We start from the raw sequence: 16,945 nt of genomic DNA on the forward strand, positions 1-16,945 counted from the left end.
GTTGATAAGGTAAAACACCAAATACCTTGTCTTTATAGGTTTTTGTTTAAATATTTATAAGTCAAAGTACATTTACAAATCACTCCTCTTTGTTTTTATTAGCATTTTCCATACTGTCCCAACTTTTTGGGGTTGTGTTCGAAACTATAGTTATGCATATACCTGGAAGGTCATGCAAACATCTTTGAGAGGCTTAGTGAAGTTATTTTGCAATGCTAAAGTTATAATAAGATCAGGAGTCTCATTTTCAGCAGTGTGTACACATAGTTTTGTTCATAAACCGTGCGTACGCATGTTTCTATGCACCGAATGGGCTTCATCAAGATTTGCTTATGCGTGAGGATGTGCGTATATTTCGGCACACTTCTGACCAACCGTATGCAAGAATCTATCTACCTAGTGGTAGAAAAGTGTAATAGCAGGTAAACTGAATATAAATCATGTACTGTCAGTCATATCAGCATCACTGACAGAGTAATTACTGATTTTGCTGCTCACAAGGTGCAGTCAGATGACACAGATGGAATGTAAAGTAAAATCATATTAAAAAAGAACATTTAAAGATCGATCGTGATTATGCCTTGTTTGAAGAAATTGGAGATGGTAATGGTATTTCACAACCAACTACAAATTGAATAATGTCATGTCTTACATTCATTCATATCACTGAGTCTGTGCTCAGATTTTTGTTCTTGGCTGACAAGAGTGATACCTGATGTGATCTTCTGCTATTGTAGCCCATCCACCTCAAGGTTTGATGTATTGTGCTTTCTGAGATGCTTTTCTGCTCACCACGGTTGTAAAGAGTGTTTATTTGAGTTACTATAGACTTCCTGTCAGCTCAGACCAATCTGGTCATTCTCAGCTGATCTTTCTAATCAACAAAGTGTTTCAGCCTGCAGACCCTCCACACACAGGATGTTTTTTTTTTTTTTTTGCTGTTGTTTTTCACACCATTCTGTGTAAACTCTAGAGACAGTTGTGTGTGAAAATCCCAGGAGATCAGCAGTTTCTGAAATACTCAAACCAGCCCATCTGACACCAACAACCATGCCACGGTTAATGTCACAGAGATCATATTTTTCCCCATTCTGACATTTGACGTGAACAATAACTGAAGCTATTGACCTGTGTTTATGCATTGTGGTGCTGCCACATGATTGGCTGAGTGGATAACTGCATAAATAAGCAGGAGTAATGGTTACTTGTGTTCCTATAAAAGTAGGATGGTGAATGTGGATATTGTGTAAATTGCATGTATGTGTGTGTATACATACATACATACATACATACATACAGTACATAAAATACTATCATAAGTCCTAGTTGTTTACAAAGAAATGTTTGGAGGCCTTCACAGAAAGTAGCATGTTAGAATTTTAGATAAAGCTTTTAGGTAAAAAAATATATATATAATAGATATTTTCTTGTGGTGTGACTGGCAAAAACCTCCAGAAGAGGCAGGAATGCACACTGAATGGGACACCAGTCCATCTGAAGGCACCATGCACACACATTCATACCTAGCTGCAATTTATCTTAGCCAACTCACTATTTGGCATGTTTGTGGGAGGAAACTGGAGAGCCCAGAGGAAACTCACACAGAGAACATGCATAGAAATGCTGCATAAACAATAACCGAGCTGAGGATTGAACCAGTTTGAAGCTGTGTGGCAGCAATGCTAGCCACTGCACCACCGTGCCACAATGATATTCACAGTCATAATCATACTACTAATCATCATCATCAAGTCTAAGTTTAGTTTAATAGCGCAGAAATTGACTATAAACAATATTTTATGGGGATGTGGGTGGGAATGGTTGTGGTGATATGGTGAAATAATGTATTTTAGTATATTGTCATAGAACCATGAAAATCTTCAACTTAGGATATAGCAATTAGATGTGCTTTTTGGTTAAAGGCTATCCTAATTTAGGATATACAGTAAACTCTCAAATAATTCACTGTATAATAATGAGCAAATATGTGCATACAATATGAATAATACATTCCATCCTTGATATTTTGCTCTCAAACATTCTTAAGTGTATTCGATCCTGCAAAACACATTTAAAAAATGATCAGCACCCCAACACTTATTATTCGTTGAAGTCTTCCCTGGAATAAATAATAGCACTCAGGCTTATGTTGTAATGTCTAAAATGACACATATAATCTAAAAAAAAAAAAAAAGACACTTGTAGAGGGATCTTCGACTGCCCTTCCATGCAAAATATTTTGAGTTTCAGCACCCGTTTCTGTGATGCGTTATCTGCATGGTTGGGCTTATTGCCTAGTAGAATTATCCATTTAGGACCATGTCTTAACTATCTTTCCAAGGCAACCAGTTCTATGCTAAATTATCCTGTTATTGTATTAACAATGTTTCCAGACAGCGTGTCGTTATGGAGATGGCATTTAATGCCACATTTTGAAACTTGTCAGCCACAAGAATTACTTAACACCCATTTTAGTGGTGCCAATTTTCAGCATTGAATTTATTTGCGATGTCACACTTCACAGTAGTGGTTAATGGCTCATATGAACGTAGACACTCGGGGCTTTAGGAATTTACAGTTTTTCTGTTTTTACCTAGCCTGCTAGGTTTAAATATAATAATTTTATCGTGGCAGTTGTATCCAGTGATTTACTATCTTTAGTGATGTCCGTTTTTATCTCATTGTTATTGTGGAGAGGTGTACATTTTTTGCGCAGGAGGAGGCTCACACAAGTCACGAAACTCTACACACAGAAACCCAACAGTGTCCTGCAAGGATAAAATATTTTTTTATATACTGATTGAAAATGTCCAATTAACCTGCAAGAAAGGGTTCAACTTTTTTTTTTTTTTAATAACTGCTCCAGACTTTTGAAAAGGCTACATTTTCAATTTTATCTACAACCATCTGTCCCTTTTGTGTTGTGTTTTGTTATACAACTACTGAGAGCATTTTTTTTTTTATTTAAGATGGCAATTTGTTTGCATTTAATTGAGTCTTTTAATGTTGAGTGAAATATTTAAATCATTATGTTTAATACAATAATTTTTACCCATTCTCCTGAAGTGTGCCAAAAATTCTGGAGTTGACTGTAAGAATAAGAATGATAACGGTCATCTGTCTTGACAATTTCTTTGGGCAAAGTGTAAGAGCAGATCAGAGGGCACATTTTTCTAAAAAGACAGGAATCACCAGTTAACATGTCTCTTAACAGTGCTCTGACTGACAGAATGTTACAGATGTGACATATTTTACTGTAGTATCTCTTCCCTGCTAGTTTTATGCAGTGTCTAATTTTGTACCCTTATGATTAAATCAATCAAATGTTTCATTCATATTCTGCCTGTGGAGATAATATATTTCTATACAAAATCCAATTTTATATATACTAATTATTAGGTAAATGTAATCGATTTTCTGTAAATTGAGCAAGAGTTATATCTACTAACTACACGCTCATAAATGTAATATTCATTCAGAAAATGTGTTCCAACATTTTTGGAACTCTATTTATTTGAACATGCACCTATGCCCCCCCCCCGTTGTTAATTGTACAAATGCACAATGAACATTTTGACTTGTTTGACTGGATAGAAATAAGTATTCATTTAAATTCATCCTCTGTGTTTAATAGCAGCGATGCTATACAGCAATACTTCCCTCTTCTGGCCTCATATAGCACTATCGCCGTTAATTTAAAGAGCCCCTTAGACACAATACACAGAAATCAATTAAACAAAAACAAACATTTGATACAGATGTCAAATCAACATGCATCAGGATAACTTAAGAGGAAAGGTATGACATTCTGTGGTCTAAGTATTGTAGGTATTGCTTTCTACTTTAGTCATTATAATTTACTAATGCTAGGTATTCAGTCATTAAATTATTTATAAATAGTTATTACAATAATTACAAATTATTTTACATACTATTATGTAAAAAAAGCCTTGGTACTATTTAATTCACAGCCTTATTCAAACCAGCAGGCAAAAATGAATTTGGCTTGGTATAATTACTATAGGTTTGTTTTTAAAGGTTGCATATATTAGTATTCATCATTGCTGTCATTACATCAATTAATGCTGTTGAAGTCTGAAAAATTGTCACAAGGCTGGCCGAAACCTTTCCCCATCCTTCACCAGGAGAACTTTCCACCCTGCGTTTTTTTCCACTGGCATTAACTGCTGTCATCCCAGAAACAACAGAGCCCAGTGGTGTCAATTATATTTGATTGACTGAGTAAAGCACACACAAATAAGCCAAAACAATGGACACAAAAATCTATATATGACTCCTCCTGTCAAATCAAGCAGTTGTCTCTTCCATTTTCATGCTACACAACAGGCTGTCGGCCCCGTGCCTAAACGTTCCCCTCACAGCCCCACACTATCACCAATTAAACTGCCTGCCTCCTCAAAGGTGCCGAATGACTCCCTTGGATATTGCCTCAAACTGTTGTCCAATGAACGAGGGCTAATTCATCAGCTTAACTTCACTTACAAAAACACAGCCTCCCCAGGTATTGGTTTTTATAAAAAATGAGATGCTTTTCCTCACTGGAGGGGAACATAAAGCTGGTGTTTTGTAGTGTATAGTTTGTGAATGAAAACAAGGCAGTTCTGATTTGCCTGTAGTACTTTATACTAAAATAATTTCTGAGAGAATAGACATAGACTTTGAATCCCTATCTATTACTTAGTGCATAATATTAGCTGAGATAAGATAATGCCTGGATGTGTATAAAGGAGGAAATGTATACAATTTTTAAAAAGATCATCAATTAATGTCACATTTTAAAATTGCAAAAGCATATGGTTAACAGTTAAATGCATTTATTTTTCATCTTAGGATTACAATAGTTGTAATAATGCTTTTTTTTTTCTTCAAACATGATATTTAAATTATAATTCATAAATATGTTTTAAAATGGAAAAAGGTACAGATAAAACATCATTAAAACAATTATGAAAACATTAAATTGTGATTGATCAAAATCAGGAAACTTTTTTCAGCAATGCATCATATATAACTTTCAGTATCTAATACTGTCCACTCTAGAAAAGTTTCTGTAATGTGATTCAGTACTGTTCAGAATGAAATGTAGTGGTCATAAATATTCATCGTCATTTCCTAAACGCTACTTCCTAGACATAATAGAAAATCATTTGACTATTATTATTATTATTATTATTATTATTATTATTATTATAGTTTGCATTGCAATTGGGTTTAAAAACACAACTGTGGGCAGGGAATGTTTTTTTTGCTCACTGTGTAACATACGATTGTAAAATGAGATAATGATTGTACAAAATCACAGTGATGTTAAATAATACTTTTAACAAGTCCAATTATCTATTTAGTATGGAGAATGCATGTGAAGCCATGTGTTATACATATATACAGTGACTGATGCTAAAAAATTATTTTAGAGTTAGATTGCAAAAAGATTGCATTGCCACAAGTGTCTGATTTCTAAATGTATGCTTCGAAATGTTTCAGTTGGTCATTCATGTCATTTCGACCTCAGTTACCACTAACCTGAAAATAACCAAGGTTTTATGAATTTCTTTAAGAAAAATAGGGCACTGCAATGCTTTCACAGCACCTTTGTAGAAAGGCACTTAAACAGCACTGGTCTTGGTTTTGCATTTTGAGAGACCCCCTGGACTGGCCTTAGCATCCGATTTTTTCCCAGATGGACTCTGTGCTGAATTTGAAAGTGAGTGCTTGCCAACAGATGCACCTTGAGCATTGCTGTTGTTGCCATTCTGATTTCCACTTAACGTTTCCATAATGGAGCGGAATGTTCCAAAGGGTCGTTTCCCTGATTCGGAAGTCTTTTCTTTACCAGATGCTACTTTAACCTCTGCTGCTTGACCAGCTTTTTGAACAACTGGTGCTTCCTCAAATGTCACTCGGAGTTTAAGGTTCTGTGAGGTTTTCCTACGAGAGGATGGTGATTTAAGAGCACTCTTTGGACTCGTGACTTTTTGCCCATTGTTAAATTCAGTCAGTTCCCCTGAAAAGTCAGTTTTTGCTTCATGATCAAGATCACTGTTGTCTGATGTTGGAGAGGGATTGTATCCATCCATGGACTTGGAAGTCCTCAGCGCAAATGAGAACTTGCGTTCAGCAGCTGAGGCATGCTTCTTATTTGATAACTGAACTGGTTCTTCACTCTCTGCTATGGGAAGCTGGCTTGGCCTTTCTGGTCTGGAGGTGCCTGTGGGCTGCTTAGACTCATCAGGGGGATATGAATCTGTGTCTGATTCACTGAGGGAACGTTGCATGATCTGCCTAAGACGGGCTAGTTTCAGCTCCCGCCTTTCCACCATACCTGGTCTCCGTAGTGGGCCTATGCCCAGCCCCATTCCAGAGTCTGTTCCGCTGGCGCCCTCTACTGTCTCCTCTTGGAATGCCTTCTCGCTGGTGCCCATTCTTTCAGCAATGTCTTTTCCCAAGATCTTACGCAGGACTGACTCAGAATCCACATGCCTCTGCCTCAGTACCCACTGCCCATCACCAGGGGTAACCTCTGCAGTAAGCGTCATCTCAGGCCAAGTCTCAGCTGGAGGAATAAGCAAACTAATAGAGAAGTGATTAAGATGACCTTATTACATGTTCATTCTAATGAGACAAACGTCTTGTTATACACTGAGGAGAAAAGAGCAAACCTGGGTGATCGTGGTCTTCCACTGGGATCCTGGGACTGCAAAAGCAGCTGCATTTGACTCTGGAGTGTTATTCTTGCTGTAGTCTGTCTGCAAAAGAATATATTGTGAATTTATTGAAGACTTTCTGTTAATCTTTCAGTAAATTTTTTTAAATACTTTTGCAGCCTGCTTACTCATGGAGTTGTTTGGTAAGCTTGACCACCTGTGAAGCCAAAGACATGCAGGTCTCCACAACCACCAGGTAGCGTGCACAGGTGGTATGACCCTGTCGCTCGGCACACTGAGATGGCCTCTCGCCTTGCTGATTCTGAACAGTGACATTTGAGCCATATTCCACCAGTGTCTTTGGGAAAGATACAGTATTAAAGACAAAAATTCAAATAATAAATGACAAGTATGTAGCACAGTTACTTCTAAGAAATACACATTTAAGTTCAGTGTAGTCCCCTTTGTGCACTATGGAATCCAAATTCTGCTCTGTGGCTAACCAAAACATCCTATAGAAATGATTATTATTTTTTCATTTTATTTTTTTAAAGTCTTCTGGTCATTGTGATATTGTGCTTTATGTTTTTGCACACTTCCCGTCCCTGCTGAGTAGTGAAAAGGAGAGGAAATTACTGGCCAGTCTACACAAACAGGAAAGCAGGAGGAAGGCCTGTGTCCTGTTTCCAATTTCACTGTCCCATAGAAAAGATACTTTGCTAAACATCATTTTCCAAAGTTTTTGTTAAGAATTCTGTAACAGTAAAAAAACAACAAACCAGACGTTTACCTGAAGGCAGCCGAGATGACCATACTGAGCAGCAACATGCACTGCGCTATTCCCATTCTGATCCACTTCATCCAGTGAGATAGCTTGTTCTTGCATAAATTGTAGTAGCCACAACAAGATCCTTTCCTGAAGCAAAGAGTCAGCTCAAATGCACAAGTGATCAATCTAGATAAAACATTTGATTGACCTTATTCATTTATTTAGTCTTTACCTGACCATATTGTGCTGCATAATGGATAAGACTTGGGTGGTCCCGTGTGCAGCTAAGCTCAGCGATGGCCTCCGTCTCACTCACCATCCAGCGTACACACTCCAGGTGACCATTCTATTCAGAAATACAAAAAAAAAAAAAAACCTTATAAATTTTCATTTATGCAGTAAAATAAAACGCTGTACAATATTTGACAAACGAAGCACAACACCTATATCATCTCAGGGACAGATTTAAATAAACAGAATTAAGCTCAGAAATTGACTAATAATTTAGCCTGTAACTAAGCAAATGTTTTACAATGGAGAATGCAGAAATCCCTCCAAGAACATAAACCACTGAGCTCACCCTGACTCCCAAACCAGCAGGAGTCAGCTGCTGGTTGTTGCGTTCATTGAGACAGTCCTCTCCCATGAGGGAAGTAAGGTGTTGCAGGCAGTCTGCATGTCCATGTGCAGCAGAGATATGAAGAAGGTTATTTCTGTCCTCATCTCGAATGAGTTCCAGGTTCTCAGTCGCAAAATGAGGCTGAGGACAGACAAAGATTACATTAGATGTATAAAAAAAAATTATCATGAATGAATAAATAAATAAACAAACATTTCAACCATTTTAGAGGACTCATTACTCACCAAGAGTGAGATCTGGCCCTCCCGCACAATGTTGATTATATTGTGAGACTTTTTGGTTTCTTCATCACATTCTCCAAATGCTTTAGGACCACTCCAAGACTTGCTGTTGTCTAGCCTTCCCACTGAACCTCCTTGAATATGAAACAAAGGCTGACTGACAGAAGTGTCCGAGCCAGCCTTGTGGGTTGGTGTATCTGGAAAAGGTCTGGCTGATAATAGCCTGTCTGCTTCAGATACAGATCGGTGCAGGGAGCCTGGCGAGTGGTCATATCCAACTGTTTGTGCCCTGAGATTGTCTGGATCCATAGACTTTGACTTTCTCATGTCTGACCAGTTAACGGGTGGGAGTACACAAAACTGCGTACCACTGCTCAGGTTCTCAGTATGAGCAAGAGACGATGCCTTAAGGCTAATGCATCTATCAGTTGCACTACTCCCTGAGGTCCGCTTCTCAGAGGCTGCTCTGGGCAGGGTGGACATTTGTTGGCTGGATTTAATGTAAGGCACATCTAGTATCTCATCCATGTCCAAGTCATAATGCTCCAGTTCCCCAAAAAGTGCTCCATTACCAATACTTTTGCACTTGAGTGCCTGAACATCACATGGACTCTCATTTGCTTGGAGCCCTTTAGGGGAATTGTGTCCCTCTACATTTTGTCCAGGACTCTTACTGTCAGCCTCGGTGTCCAAAACCTCTGGTTGATGCTTAAGTGGTGAGACCCTTTTAACAGGTCTGAATTTGCTGTACACATCAGCAATTCCAGTGGGTTTGATTCCACTTCCACTGTGTGAGGAGGCACTTCGACTCCAGTTGATGCCGGGAGCTGAAAGAGTACAGTGAATGTATGATCATGAAGGTGTGAGTTTGCAAATGTAATAGGCAAAAAACTATCAGAACTATTATTATATGATATCAATCTTATATCTACAGTGAGGGAAAATAAGTATTCAGACACTTTAATTTTTTATTTACTATACTTCCAGTGTATACAGTGCCCTCTACTAATATTGGCACCATTGGTAAATATGAGCAAAGAAGGCTGTGAAAATTTGTCTTTGTTGTTTAATCTTTTGTTAAAAAAAATTCACAAAAATTCTCTGCTCTCATGGATATCAAACAATTCAAACAAACAGGTTTATCAAAAAAGTCTTTGTTAAATGTAGGTCTGCAAACAATTATTGGCACCCTTTTAGTCAATACTTAACAGATAACATAACAGCTCTGAGTCTTCTCCTATAATGCCTGATGAGGTTGGAAAATGGCAAGGGACCCGAGACCATTCCACAATACAGAATCTCTCCAGATCCTTCCAATTTCCAGGTCCACGCTGGTGGACTCTCCTCTTCAGTTCACCCCACAGGGTTTCTATGGGTTTCAAGTCAGGGGACTGGGATGGCCATGGCACGACCTTGATTTTGTGTTGATTTTGATGTACATTTTGTATCATTGTCCCGCTGGAAGATCCAACCACGGACCATTTTAAGCTTTCTGGCAGAGGCAGTCAGGTTTTCATTTAATATCTGTTGATATTTGATAGAGTCCACGATGCCATGTATCCTAACAAAATATCCAGGTCCACTGGCAGAAAAACAGCCGCAAAACAATAAAGAGCCACCATTATATTTAACCATGGGTATGAGGTACTTTTCATATGGCTATCTTTGTGTGTGTGCCAAAACTACCTCTGGTGTTTATTGCCAAAAAGCTCTATTTTGGCTTCATCTGACCATAGAACCCGATTCCATTTGAAGTTCCAGTAGTGTCTGGCAAACTGAAGACACTGGAGTTTGTTTTTGGATGACAGTAGAGGCTTTTATCTTAAAACCCTTCCAAACAACTTGTGGTGATGGAGGTGATTTCAGATTGTAGTTTTGGAGACTTTCTGACCCAAAGATGCAAAACTTCTGCAATTCTCCAGCTTTGATCCTTGGAGATTTTTTGGCCACTCGAACCATCCTCTTCACAGTGCGTTGAGACAATATAGATACACGTACTCTTCCAGGTTGATTCATAACATTTCCAGTGGAACTTCTTAATTATTGCCCTGATGGTGGAAATGGGCATTTTCAATGCTGGTACTAATTTCTTATAGCCACTTCCAATTTTGTGAAGCTCAACACATTTTGCTGCACATCACAGCTATATTCCTTGGTCTTACCCATTGTTATGAATGACTAAGAGAATTTGGCCTTTGTGTTACCTCATATTTATACCCCTGTGAAACAGGAAGTCATGGTAAAATATATATGTAAAATATCAATGTGAATATACTTCAAATATATTTTTCTCATATGAATTCATGGGGTGCCAATAATTGTTGCACACCTATATTAATCAAAGATATTTTTTTTGATAAACCCGTGTTGTGTTTGCAATTGTTTGATATTCATGAGAGCAGAGTATTTTTGTGATTTTTTTTAACAAAAGGTTAAACAATAAAGACAATTTTTCTTTGCTCATTTCCAAGGGTGTCAATATTAGTGGAGGGCAATGTATATCCACTTCACATTTACACAAATGTCTTTTGACTTTGTACTTATAAATAAAAATGCATAATAAAAAAATTAAGAAAATGGTAATGATCGGGGGGACACAAATGACAAACATTAGTACTTTGTTTCAAAGCTGTTATTGGCAATCATAGCTTCTAGATGTCTATGGTTGTCTTGTCTTGGTTGACAAGAATAAATTCGTCTCTAATAAGAAAATAACAGATCAAACATCGCTTCATTCATGTGTCCTTTGATGACACGTAATGCCCCAGTACTGTTTGCAGAGATGCGGCCCCATATCACAGAATGGTTAAGGTCTTTGCTTTTGCTCTGTAGATTTTGCCTGGTGTCTTTATAAAAAGAAGTTGGCATTGCTTAGGAGAAGATTTCACACAATCAAGGTGAAGGAGCACTCCCAACTTCTTTTTATAAAGACACCAGGCACAATTTGCGAGAGAACATTTTTTGCAACTAGAACATGATGTATCTTTATGCACATTTTACCTGAAATAGGTTATATTCAAAATGTATTCAGAAACCTGCTACAGACATACCTTGTCTCTCCTCTGCTTGTCCATCATTTCTCCGGCAAAGTTCTGGAATGCTCTTCGATGTGTACTACAATAGAGACCAAAGCAATGAGCAACTTGTGCAAAAAATGCTAAATATAGTTAAGCAATATAATACAAGAGTGCTGCTCTACTGAAGATTTGGCTGTAGGTACTCACAGCCGTGCTGATATTCAGTACAACAGTACAACTGCAAGTGTGATATTGCTTTTATAGAACAGTTCTATAAGCAAGAAAACAAGAAATCTTAGAATGGTGCATGACTAATCAAATTGGTGGGCCAGAACTAACTGTTGTATGAATTTCTGTAAATAACCTTCATTGTAGGTCTAGAGTTCCTATGTGTAAGGGTCTAGTCCATAATTATTTTTCATACTGCTTGAAACTTAGCAGAAATAAAAACCATAACATATGTAATGTGAGCTTGAAGATATAGTATGGGTATATTGTATAGCTATATTTTAACACAAACATATCATATTTTCCTAAGAAATGCAACTTTTTCTGCAAAACCCTTTTTTAATCAGCATCCCCATGAGTAATATTTGGTGAACTTCTCCTGGAGAGCAATGTGTCCAGGCCCACTAGGCCCAGCTATTAACTAGCTGTTAAAAACACTGTACACGAGTGAGTATTATACAATAATCACCACCAATACAATAATCAGCACAATTTTCTCACTGCATCACAAATGATTTACTTACAGCTAAATCATCAGTAAAATCAATCTCATCTAGGTCCAAATACTCAGGAGCATCCATTTTCTGTCAGCATTATGTCTCGGGTAACCCTGGTAAAAAAAAAAACCCCAGTCAGATCGACATTATGTGAAGGTAATTACCAAAACTCAGAATAAAGGTTTGTTTTAGATTGGAAGCGTTTGGTTTACAATCAGCGGTATTAATAAATGACTTTATCCCTGTAGAGTAAGACATTAATCAACACATGATACACTTACAACCAAAGAACATCTCAAATATTTGATTCTGAATGATTAACTGATCTGAACATTGTTGATCTGAGTGAACGTCATCTAGTTTAGAGGTCCTCAATCTTCTTTACAGCCAGAAACCCTTTAACTGCAACATACATTACACAGACCTCCTCAGTACTGTATTATTAACACAATCCAACTACAGTCAGCTTAATATATTTGGATGGTGACAAAGTTATTGTTTTTGAGCCGTCTAACATTACAATTGGAGTTGGAATTTTATATGAAAGTGCAGACTTTCAGCTTTAATTTAAGAGTATTTACTTCCAAAACAGGTGAACAATTTAGGAATTACAGCACTGTGTGCATTTGTTAGCAGTCAAATCATCAATAAATACAAGTGCATCAGCGCCACTGGCAGCCATACATGCCCAAATAAGATGAGGTGGTACGCTTTAGATCATGAGCACCTCCTTCCTGTTCTCCATACTCCTTTCATTCCATCATTCTGGTACAAAGTTGATCTTTGTCTCATCTGTCTATCGGATGTTGTTCCAGAACAGTCTGAAGGTTTTCGTTTTGTTTTTTTAAAGATGTTTTTGGCAAACTCCAATCTGGACTTCCTGTTTTTGAGGCTTACCAATGATTCACATCTTGCGGTAAACCTTCTGTATTTATTCAGGTGAAGCCTCCTCTTGATTGTCGACTTTGACACGGATATACTTACCTCCTGGATGGCGTTTCTGACCTGGCTACCTGTTGTGAAGGAGTTTTTCTTCACCAGGGGAAGAAAAAATATATACGTCTTCTGTCATTCACGGTATTCTTCTGTTCCTGAGCTCTTTCTTTTTCAGAAATGTACCAAATAGTTGATTTTATGTTTGTTTTTTTTCGGTCTCTCTGATGGGTATGTTGGGGTTTTTACAGTGTAATGATGGCTTGCCTGACTGGAAGTCACAGCTCTTTTGACTTTATATTGAGAGACAGACTCAAAATACAAATGCCACACTTGAAATCAACTCTAGACCTTTTTTTTTTAATCTGCTTTCTTGTAAGTGAAACAATGGTCAAGCCACACACACCGGACCACAGATTAACCAAGCAGCTGGGTCCCTTATAAAGTGGAGAAAACATCATTTAGCTTGAGATAGAGAGATATCTATCTATCTTTCTATATATGTACATATATATATATATACACACACACATACATACATACATCCATTATATATATATATATATATATATATATATATATATATATATATATATATATATACACACACACACACATACATACATACATATATATATACACACATATATATATACACACATATATACATATATATATATACACATATATATACACATATATATACACATATATACATATACATATATATATATATATATATATATATACACATATATATACACATATATATACACATATATACATATACATATATATATATATATATATATATATATATATATATATATATATATATATATTTAGGTGGTTAATTTGTTGCGTAGAATAATTATTTACAAATGTGGCATGTCCTGCTCAGGTGCCCGGTTATGAGTGCTCCTATAGTTCATTACTGGAAGCGTATTTAGTTCAGTACAACCAATAGGCCATGTGGACAGCGTGCAGATAATTACAGATGAACACAAAATCTACATCTGGACAGACTTGTACGCAGACAAGATGCTGTAGATCCCAGTCGGTAAAACTGACCAGATGTATTAGTGTCTTTTGTCGCGAACTAGCGACGTAAGCACCTAGCCACGCTAGCTAGCACTCTCGGTCTGTAAGGCTAATTCACTAAAACATATATGAACAAAGTTATGCGGCGCAAAACGCTTCCATGATATGACTCGGTTCACAAAAAAACAGCGTGTTTATGAGCAATGTCTTGCTCGCCCAGTAAACATTTCAGCAGGTAAGTGAATAACAACATAAAAGGGGGGAAAAAACAACAACATCTGTCTGTCCCGTGCGAAGCTGCTTTTCCTATTGTTTGTGGGGAATGATTAGCTTAGCTAGTTAGCTTAGCGGAGGGCTGCTCGACTAGAATCGACTGTAAACGGGCGGTAGCTCTTTCTATTCCGTTCAACAACACCGATCTCGTTAATCGTTTGCTCCTCAGATAATAATCCAACGGCCAGAAATACCTTGTAGACCAAAGTTGTGCTTCTCTTTCCCGTGGTTTTACAGCTGTTCCTGCAGAAACACTTCACAAGCCGCACAAGAATTTGACATGGGTTGACGCCCAAATTGTCTCCTTTTTGTAGATTTAGTGCACTAAGTAGTGTGTATAAGCCGTTATGTTATGTCCTACATAGTGTTCTTAGACAAGAAGTGAGGTGTTATTTGGAATTCGGCCGCGGAGAACAGGAGGCGCACCGTTATTCCTGGTTATTCCAAGGAAACCGGATTTACAGGAAGGACACCGTTACTGGGCCACATCACAGGAGCATACTCATCGACATCCATCCCACTCTGTAATCCATGTCCATCACCGACAAAGCTCGATTTTCAAAATACAAAATCACCGTGTTTAAGGAGGTATGTTTTCTTTTCTAGGCTGTCATACAAATCGGCATGGGAAATAGGTATAATTTTTTTTTTAATGTAACTAGACACATTTCTGATGTTTAAGGGTGCAGTGAACCAAAGCATACGATGTAAATAAATAAATAGGCTTATATTTATATCAGTTATTACATTTTATACACAATGCATAATTCACAAGTTTATTCAGAATTTACAAAGTAAATTGGTAATCTATTTTAAAAGTGAAACCTGAATGTGCAAAAGCTTTGTCACTGTTTTACAATACTGCACTCTAGTGGATACTTTTGTGAAGTGCCCTTTAGAAAAAAATATTCAGATTTTAGTTACAATGAAGACCGCAAATAGGCCTGCCTGACACACGTTGTGTTGTGTGTGTGTGTGTGCGCGCGCGTGTGTGTGCGCGCGCGCGCGCGCTGTGGCCGTAAAGGGGGACTGTGAGTCAGAACATCAATGCAACTCCTGTTTGAAGTTCACACCCAACTAACCTAAGCAGTTCTAAAATATCAACTTTGCTATATGCATTAAGCTGTTACCAATAATATGTGTATGTAGATCATTCATTAATTAAATTCATTCATTCATTCATTCAGTAAGCAGTTTAGCTGGTCAGGATAAAGTGCATCCGGAGCCTATCCTGGGAACAAGTGAGACAGCAACACACCCTGGAGGGGACAACAGTCCACCACAAGACGATGTCTGTAGATTTGATGGCCATTAGTTGGGCCAATAATGAGTCTGGATTGAGGACGTGGACCTGAAAGGGAACGTGCACCTTGTGTCAAGATTCATTTTCTGGAATTTTCCACTGCATCTGTCGAGATAGAGCCACAACCAGAAAAAGTACAAGAAATCAATTGCAATAAAAGTTTTTGTTCAAATGTAACATTTTTTACATTTAGTTTAACCATTCAAAATTATGTTTCTGTATTAACTGGATATACACTATATCAACTACTATACAAGCAATATTTTTTAACATGTACTTTGACTTGATAGCCAGTGTTAGCACTTTCTCGTCTGTTCTTATTAATAAGACCAGTTAGAATTTTTGTAAATAAATAAATAAAATGTCATAAATAGGTTAAGTTCTTACATAATTATATTGTTACCTCATTTTGGACTGCACACATAGCATTACTTCTAGCTGTTTTTACTTCTAGACTGGTGACTACAGCCCAGCAATGTAATCATACAGTGCATCCGGAAAGTATTCACAGCACTTCACTTTTTCCCACATTTTGTTATGTTACAGCCTTATTCCAAAATGGATTAAATTCATTATTTTCCTCAAAATTTTACAAACAATACCCCATAATGACAACGTGAAAGAAGTTTGTTTGAAATCTTTGCAAATTTATTAAAAATAAAAAACAAAAAAAAGCACATGCACATAAGTATTCACAGCCTTTGCTCAATACTTTGTTGAAGCACCCTTGGCACTAATTACAGCCTCAAGTCTTTTTGAGTATTATGCTACAAGCTTGGCACACCTATTTTTTGGCAGTTTCTCCCATTCTTCTTTGCAGGACCTCTCAAGCTCCATCAGGTTGGATGGGGAGCGTCGGTGCACAGCCATTTTCAGATCTCTCCAGAGAAGTTCAATCAGGTTCTAGTCTGGGCTCTGGCTTGGCCACACAAGGACATTCACAGAGTTGTTTTGTAGCCACTCCTTTGTTATCTTGGCTGTGTGCTTAGGGACGTTGCCTGTTGAAAGATGAACCTTCGACCCAGTCTGAGGTCCAGAGCACTCTGGAGCAGGTTTTCATCAAGGAGGTCTCTGTACATTGCTGCATTCATCTTTCCCTCGATCCTGACTAGTCTCCCAGTTCCTGCCGCTGAAAAACATCCCCACAGCATAATGCTTCCACCATCATGCTTCACTGTAGGGATGGTATGGCCAGGTGATGACTGGTGCCTGGTTTCCTCCAGACATGACGCTTGCCATTCAGGCCAAAGAGTCCAATCTTTGTCTTGTCTTGGTCTGAGAGTCCTTCAGGTGCCTTTTGGCAAACCCCAGGCGGGCTGTCATGTGCCTTTTACTGAGGAGTGGCTTCCGTCTGGCCA

General features: G+C 37.8%; 1 protein-coding gene across 1 annotated transcript; it reads right to left on the reverse strand.

Moving 5' to 3' along the window:
* Nucleotides 1-4,818: 4,818 nt before the first annotated feature.
* Nucleotides 4,819-14,583, reverse strand: sncaip (synuclein, alpha interacting protein). Its single transcript, XM_053624989.1, has 10 exons — nucleotides 14,479-14,583; nucleotides 12,065-12,150; nucleotides 11,346-11,409; nucleotides 8,299-9,122; nucleotides 8,015-8,194; nucleotides 7,667-7,780; nucleotides 7,456-7,581; nucleotides 6,854-7,023; nucleotides 6,681-6,767; nucleotides 4,819-6,591 (listed from the first exon to the last, which is right to left on the reverse strand). Exons 2-10 carry the CDS (start codon nucleotides 12,119-12,121, stop codon nucleotides 5,628-5,630), a joined length of 2,586 nt encoding a protein of 861 aa, XP_053480964.1. The 5' UTR covers nucleotides 12,122-12,150; nucleotides 14,479-14,583; the 3' UTR covers nucleotides 4,819-5,627.
* Between the last annotated feature and the right edge of the window lie 2,362 nt (nucleotides 14,584-16,945).

This window comes from Ictalurus furcatus, chromosome 5 (assembly GCF_023375685.1).
Source record: "Ictalurus furcatus strain D&B chromosome 5, Billie_1.0, whole genome shotgun sequence".
NCBI lineage: Eukaryota > Metazoa > Chordata > Actinopteri > Siluriformes > Ictaluridae > Ictalurus > Ictalurus furcatus.